General features: G+C 36.1%; 1 gene segment (V, D, J or C); it reads right to left on the bottom strand.

Annotated features, from left to right (window-relative positions):
* Window positions 1–4,818: 4,818 nt before the first annotated feature.
* Window positions 4,819–8,352, bottom strand: part of LOC146892242 (T cell receptor alpha variable 13-1-like) — a 74,657-nt gene continuing 71,123 nt past the window's right edge. Inside the window, 1 exon segment of the V gene segment in view lies at window positions 4,819–6,368. Coding sequence covers window positions 5,989–6,368 — 380 coding nt within the window.

Here is an 8,352-nt window from a genome sequence, read left to right as displayed (position 1 = left end):
CTGGAGAGGGAGTGGGAGGGGGAATGGGAGAAGTGGGAGGAAAATGGGAGGAGAGGAGTAGGTGGAAATTTTTAATAAATAAAAAAAAAGAAAATGTTCATGTTCACACAAAACACACATACACCTTAAGCGTATTTGGGCCACTTGTACATACTATGGTCCCCTAAACAGCCATAGACTAACAAACAAAACTCAAATTGGTTATTTCTTGCCATCTATACTTTGGTCGCTATTTCTTCCTTTTGTGTTCTAGAGCTATCATGTGTGCTGTTAAGTTGGTAATACAAGATCTCTTCATTATTTTCTTAGGTGGACACTTAGTGCTTGAACTTACCTCAGAATTCACTTCCCTATGTCCATTTGGTGTGGGCATGTAGTGTTCCCATAGTTCTTCAGTTCCAGAAAGATTTTCATTTTTATTCTTGACCATTTTTTATTTTAGTAGTACTTGTTCAGTTGTAATCAGTGTGTAAATTATTCTTTCTGTTGTTGGTGGCATTAATGGTGGTAAGAAAGTATGGAATATTCTATTTCTATTTTGCTAAATGTATTAAGACTTGTGTCCAAGTCTATGGTCTATTTTGAAGAAACTTCCATGAGGTTCTGGAAAGAAGATATATTCTGTTTGGGAGAAATGTACTCTAAATATTGGTTTTATCAATTTATTTTGTGTTGTCAGTTAGCTCCAGTATTTCTGTTTAGTTTATGTTTGGAGGACCTGTCTATTGGTGAGAATGGGATATTGGAGTCTCTCACTAACAGTGTGCTAACTGTCAATATGTGATTTATGCTGTAGCAGTGTTTATTTTACAAACTTGGGAGTCCTAGTTTTTGGTACATACATTTTAAGAATTACAGTGTACTCTTTATGATTTTTTTCCTTTGATGACTATGTAGTATCTTTCCATATCTCTTATGATTAGGTTTGGTTTGAGGTCTGTTTAGTCAGACGTTCAAATGGCTACACTGGCATGCTTCTTAGTTTCATTTGCTTGGAGCATTTTTTCCTATTCTTTTATTCAAAGGTGAAGTCTGTGTTTGATGTTAATGTGTCTGTCTGGAATGCAGCATAAGAATAGCTACTATTTTATTAGGAAATTTAGAACATTTTCCTTGAGAGTTTTTGAGTGTTTGTTTACTTGTTTTGAGGTACTGGCGGGGGGTTCCCCTTTTTTTTTTGATTTGATGGTTGACATTATTTATTCTTTGTGTTTTCTGTGGTGTGGTTATCTTCTTTAGGTTTCAGTTTTCCTTCTAGTGCCTTCTGTAGGGCTGGATTTGTAGATAGATTCTGTTTAATTTGGTTTATCATTGAATGTCTTACTCCATCTATGGTAAATGGAAGTTTTGTTGGGTATAATAGTCTAAATGGCACCTGTGGTATCTTAAAGTAGTACAACATCTGCCCAGGGTCTTCTAGACTTTAGATTGTCTATTAAGAAAACTGGTATTATTTAAGCTATTATTAAACTATGCCTGCCTTTGTTTTTTCCCTTGTACTGTTCTATATTCCTTTTTGTTCCATACATTAACTGTTCTGAATATTAATATTAAGTGCCATGACAGCTTTTTTATGGTGCAGTCTATTTGGTGTTCTGTATGCTCCATGTATCTTGATAGGCATATCCTTTTTGAGGATTGTGGTAATTTTTATCTATGATATTGTTCAAATATTTTCTGTGCCTTTGACCTGAGTCGCTTCTCCAGATTTTGTCTTTTCAAAGTGCCCTAGGTTTCTCCAATGTTTTGTGCCTAAAAATTTTTAGATTCAACATTTTCTTAGACCAAGGTGTCCATTTTCCTATCATTATCTCCATTGGTTTAGATTATTTTATTTCATCTCTTATAATCTCTTGGTGAAATTTGACACTGAGCTTCCTGTTTGAGTTACTAAACTTTGTTTTCCATGCTTCCCTTACTTTCTGTTTTCCTTATTGATTCTTTTTCTTCTTGCAAGTCTTGAACTGTTTTCTTCACTACATCCCACTGCTTCTTTGTGCTTTCATAGATTAATTAGGGGGGTTATTCATTCTGCTTTGAACACCTATAGCATATTCATAACATCTATTCTAAACTTATTGTATTGTGTTCCAACTATATTGTTTTTCTCAGGGTCTACTGTAATAGTGTTTCTCGGTTTTACTGGAGACATGTCATGTGGCTGTTACTGACTGTTTTTATGCTGGAATCCAGGCATTTGGGTTTGGGATCACTGCAAACCCTGGTGCTGATATCTGATCTTGTCTTTATTGGTTGTTGCTGTTCTTTACTTTATGTTGCCCTCTCTGGTTATTAAGAGAGTGTAGTGACTCTGGTTTGCCTGGTAGGCTGATACTCTGCCAGATGTTGCAAGTAGGCTTTCTGATATAATAAGGTTCTTCATATTGGATGCTGACACTTAGGCATGGAAATTGGCTAGAAGAGGGTTGGAATGAAGAAAGCAGGGAAGAAATCAGGATGTACCAATAGAAACTCCTTAGTGCTCTGGGAATGGGGGCAAAGAGGGAGGAGAGGGCATAGCAGAAGTCTTGTATAGAAAGATATACCAAAGATATACCCAGAGATGTACTGGGGATGAGACTTGGAGTTTTGATTTAGAGAGGAGGAGGGACATTGAAGATCACCTACTTGCTCCTGCATCCCTTTGTTCTGTCCATCCTACCCACATTACTTTATTAGAAATCGTGAGGTATGGAAGGGTTGTTACCCTTAGATAATCTGTCCTTCTATAGTATTAAATAGACATAATCTAGATGCCACCTTTTCTGCCATATTTAGCTCATTGTGAATTACTTGAGTGAAGACAATGGCTTGTATATGGAGATCAAGGCAACTGAGAACTTCATTGTTTCCATGATCATCAGAGGCCAAACTTTCTTTTGCTCCTCTGAGTTTGTACTCAGCTCCCCCTGCAGTTTCTGTCACTGTGTCACTCAGAGCACAATAGTACAGAGCTGAGTCTGACTCTTTGACAGCAGCTTTCTGTAAGTGGAAGGAAGTGGATTCTTTATCATATGTAGCTTCAAAACCTCTGTTGTTTCCCTTGTTGTTGGCTGTTGTGACTTTCAAAAGCAGCTCAGGACCTTCTCCAGGATATTGGACATACCAGAATAGACTTGGGTACCCTGTGGTTGAATAAGTGCAGTTTATAAATAGGAAGTCATCTTCTGAGAGGGTGACTTGACCTTGTTTCTGGGTCACTGAGTCTCCATGAGTTCTTCCTAAAGAAAGAAGAGGATATGTGTTACATTAATAACAAAGTTCTTAGATAATTAAATGTTTTTCTGACATCATAGAAGAACGATCATAAATTTTAACTCACTTCACTTACCAAGTATGAATAGCAGCATCATAGTCACTAAAGCTGGAGAAGTGTTCATCTTTAGTATCACCCAAGTAATGTTCTTGACTCTTCACACAAAGAAATGATGAAATGACATCAAATGATGAACTTATGTAGCTTTTACTTCTCACAGATAATGATCTTGTGTCAGGAAACTCCTCCCCTTAGATGACAGAGACAAACTAGGGTCTCTTACCTCCCAGAAGTCACTAACGTTCTCATACTTGAAATCATTCATAAGGCACATGTCAATTTTAAGTTGCCTTTAAGGATATAAGTAATGGTCATTAATATATCCAAGGTTGTCATTCTTAGGATTCAATCTGACATGAAAATTTTATAGTAGAATAATTGATGTGTTCTCTGTTTTGGTTTTTTACCATACTATGAATTAAAGGCAAGAAGTAGATTTTACCAGTTTATCCAGTTTATATTCACTGATTTGAATTTGGAGTAAGATAATATTCAGGCCTAAATTGATGGCTCAGGACCAGAAAGCACTTATTTATTGTGCTTTTGATTTTCAGAACAAAAATAGTGTTCCTCAACTATCTGTAGCTCCAGTTCCAGGGTAAATGACTCTCTCTTATGATCTACTTGAGCACCAGTCACATACATGGTATGCAATTACAAATGCAGGCAAAACACTCATGTACATAAACAAAATAAATAAATATTTAAATTTTCCTAACATTATTGTGTCATGGTAATTAGAAACTGTATTTTGGATTGTGTGATCATTAAAATCTGTTCTTTATATCTTCTAAAGATTTAAATGATGGGTTTACACTGTCCATTTACTTTAAAGGTCATTGGTGTCTTGAAACAATGTTTGAAGGTTAACTGTACAGGACAGCAATAACAAAGGAAGAAATTTTGACTGGCATGTAGAATTCACGTGTTATGCCATGCTCTACATCACATGTAAACTACAACCTTTTCCTTAGTTCTTTTCTGTAAATGTCATTGTGACCACTGATACTTGTTGTTAGAAAATGCAATGTTAGCTATCATTTGGAAGTGGGGAGATAATCTGGGACTCTTCCTTACAGACCTGAAAAGAGCAAACAGCCAGCTTACACAAGCGTCTTCAGAAAAACTCCTTCCTCCAAATGTCAAAGCTTCCACTTATGAGTCTTTCTTCATGACTGCCATGTTTCTGTGGGAGCTTCTTTTATTTTTCAATTTGTCTTAGTAGTATTTCTTTATTGACAAAATTTGTTTCTCAAAATGCTATTCTATTTTTTATATAATTCAAAAAAATTTTATTAGTTCCACCAGTAGGTATATACCCTAAGAAAAAAATCAGAAAAATGCACTAAATATTTGTTCCAGTATTATGTATAACACTTTAATAAATAAAATCTAAACATCTGAGACAGAACTTTGTATTTACAAATAATAATTTTAAAAAATTTATTAATAACTTTTTTATGAATTATAGTCTAAAGCATATAAAGTAGCATTCAGTTATATAAAAATATTAATGGTGGGGAAAAGAATAGATACTTTGATCATGGAAAAAGCTTAAACCCTAAATTCTGAATTATGTTTTTAAATTATATACTGAGAAGATAATTGGTAACTATGAACTCCTCTTATGTGTCATTATGTTTCAAGTACTATTCTAAGTGATAATTTTATCATCACAACAATACAATGAGGCAGTTACTATTATTACTCCTATTTTTTAAAGTTTTTATGAAATATTAAGAGGGATAGTGTATTAATCGGTAATACAGTATAAGTGTTAACTAACACGCTAAACACAGGCAATAGAATTATGGATGATTCTTCTTTGTACTTTTTCTAATTTTGGTGTTTGGTAGAATTTTTTTCAAGTTAATGTATTGTCTCAAAGCTATTCTTTCTCATCTTTGTCTACATCAGTTCCATAATTGTTGTTGTATTTAACATATAAATATAATTTGCAAATGCCAACCTTTGGCTCAGAACCTTTGTTTCTTACAAGTTCAAGGTAATGAATATTGAGTCCGTCAGAACTTCCCTCACTCACAACTTCTATAGTTGTTTCAGAATGTGTTGCTCATACTGTTTTCCTATATAAGATGTATAATCATTTATTAAAGCAGCATTTTCTCTCTTTTGCAATTTCACAGCCTTAGACTTCTGGACAGATTGACATACTTCACATGTACCTCCTCCTACAAAGCAGGCGTCAACTGCAATGAGAAAGTAGTTGGTTACTCCAACAAATTGTCAAGTCACAATTGCAGCAGTGGGGCTGCCTTGCTTGTAGGGTTGGTCATTTAACACATGATTTTGAAACAAACCATCATAAATCCCTGTAAGAATCTGTTACACAGAGCTTTTAGATTGCTGAACACATGGAGATGCTAGTATCAGCTCACATAGAAAGAAGATGAAGGTTTACACGTTACTTCAGACATTGCTTTGTGCACCTACTCACCAAACTATTCATTTCCCTATGTTTACTTAAACCAAGATATCATAGTACACAGTACACATTTAACATGTAGAACACATATGCATTTAAAAATAATCATTAAGCAACAATCAATAATATAACCTAAACTTGCTGGGTCATCTTGGGCCTTATCATACATGCTTTTAATATCTATATATTAGTTTCTGCTCTCAAACAAACAATGTGACAAAAGTTGTCATAAAATATCTGACACAGCACAAAGAGTGTCACCCAGTCCTGGTGGCAGGTTTGAAGACAGACTGCAGGGGCCTGTGGAGCAGTGTGTATCTGCTGCACAGAAGTAGATGGCTGAATCTCCAGGCTGAATGGCTGTGATGTGCAAGGAAAGGTGTTTGACTTTCTTATTTAATAGAAGGGTGAGTCTTTGGCTCTGCTTCCTTTCCACATTTGAACGAATGTCAATGATGAACTGAGGCTGCTTCCCAGGCTCTTGTTTATACCAAGGGAGGTAGACTGAGGCGCTGTCTGTGTAAGTGCAGTTGATGACAGTGCTGTCTCCCTCCTGGACACTCACGGTGGAAGGCTGCTGCTCCACATTCTCGCCTTGACTCTCCCCTATGCAGAAAGATGGAGAGAATGGAGAAACATTGTTAGGTTATTATGCATCCCTGTTTTTTTCCCTATGGTAAGAAGAGAAAACATGAACAAAGTTGTTCTTATGAACATTTAATGTCCTCCTACTAACATTCTCCCAGTCATCTCACAGTCGTCCACTCACAGTTCATCCAAAGGCAGAAAAGAATGAATAAAATATGAACTGCTGCCTTCATTGTGCTTCCTGTGCAGATCAATTGTACGTGCTCAGTCTTTACCCAGCAGCTTCTAGCAGGTTCTCTTTGACCATTGTTGTTATAACCACACATGCTTAGTTATTTGCTCAGCCAATAAAAAAAGGCCTGTTCATTTGAAATTCACTAAGGTGGCCTTCTTGTGCATCAGCTGAGGGGTCCTGCCACCCTGTGGTCAGATTTCTAACTGCAGAAATCTAGTGTGTTTTCCTCTTACTCTAGGAAAGATTGAACTCAGCCCACAACTGCCATCCCTACAATTTCAACCTAGCTGTGCTCACAGACTATGCACCTGCTCAACCAGGTGAGTGTACTAGCTTCCTATTCACCCACGTGAGTATCACATTTTCATACCTAGCTGGGTCACATAACCTGTGAATCAACCTAACCAGGTGAGTGCTCCAGATCCCCACTATCCACACAATCTGCATATTCCCAGACCTACCTGTGGTTACATCTCTTGTGCACCAGCCCAGTCAGGTGAGAGCCCCAGATCCCATCTACTCACATCTTTCCCACACCTCAGAAGGCATATTTTGGGTTCTGCAGCCATCATACCAACCCAGACCTGTAAGTTTCCCAGAACCTCAGTGCATCATCCCCACACTCCCAGGCATAGCTGGGCATAAACAAGTTTTTCATCAGCATGCAGACATAGACCTGAGCCATATCAACACACTGTTTGATAACTACTGAATTAGAATCCCTCTCACCCTGCCCTCAATAATAAATATATCTGTCTGGAGAGCTGATCTACCTATCTACTGACCTTCCAACTCTTCAACCTGATCTAAAACCAACCAAGCTTGAACAAAAGCAAAAACAGAAGTAAAATTCTACTCAACAGAGCAGGCTACAATATCAGACACAATGAAAGAAGTCTGAATGCCTATATTTTATCACAAACACACAAACATCAAGAAAGGCCAAAATAATCCCATCACCCCAAAACCCACAAATTCTATAAAAATGTTTTTCAGTAAATATTACCTAGATTAATCCTAGAACATGGAACTTAAAAGAATCATCATAAACATGATGATCTAATTAGAGAGGATTTGAAAGGACAACGATATTTGAAGATGCAGGATCTAAACACCAGAGGGAAATTTAAAAAAAAATAAAAATATAGAGCTGAGAAAATAAGTAAGAAAATTTATGATTAGAAAACTTTATATAATAAAGAAATAAAATGCTGAATAAAACTTAAGCTGAAATGAAGATCAACAGCACATTTAGGAAAGTCAGGTGAAAGACTTATATGTATAATGAAGTAAAAGATAAAATATCAGGACGTGAAAACAGAGAAAGTGCACCAATAATCAAAGTCATGTTAAAAAATATTAGGAAACCATTCCTAATATTAAAAGACTATCTACACAAATTTTAAACATAGAAAAAGAAAAGAAACGCCAAGTCGATGACATAGGACATAGGCTCAGTAGTGCTACAGCAGAAAACTTACCTCAAATTCCAGAAAGATGCACCCACTCAAATGTGATGATTGAAAAATACTTCATGACATAAACAGCCTAAAAGAATTTTATATGCAACAAACCAGACCTGAGAAAAATAGAACCATTGTTTCAAACTAAATAGGAATAAGGATAGCAAAGAGACTGAGAGAAGAAATAAAAAAGTCATAAGTATAAAAACACAAAATACCACCGAGGACACAAACAACAACAACCCAATGACCACAGCTAATATACTCTTCAACAACACTGAAGAGCAACAGTCTTAAATCTCCA

Source organism: Myodes glareolus, chromosome 12 (genome assembly GCF_982192425.1).
Source record: "Myodes glareolus chromosome 12, mMyoGla1.1, whole genome shotgun sequence".
NCBI lineage: Eukaryota > Metazoa > Chordata > Mammalia > Rodentia > Cricetidae > Myodes > Myodes glareolus.
The sequence above is the reverse complement of the archived record's forward strand: the minus strand, read 5'-3'. Positions and strand labels throughout refer to the sequence as shown.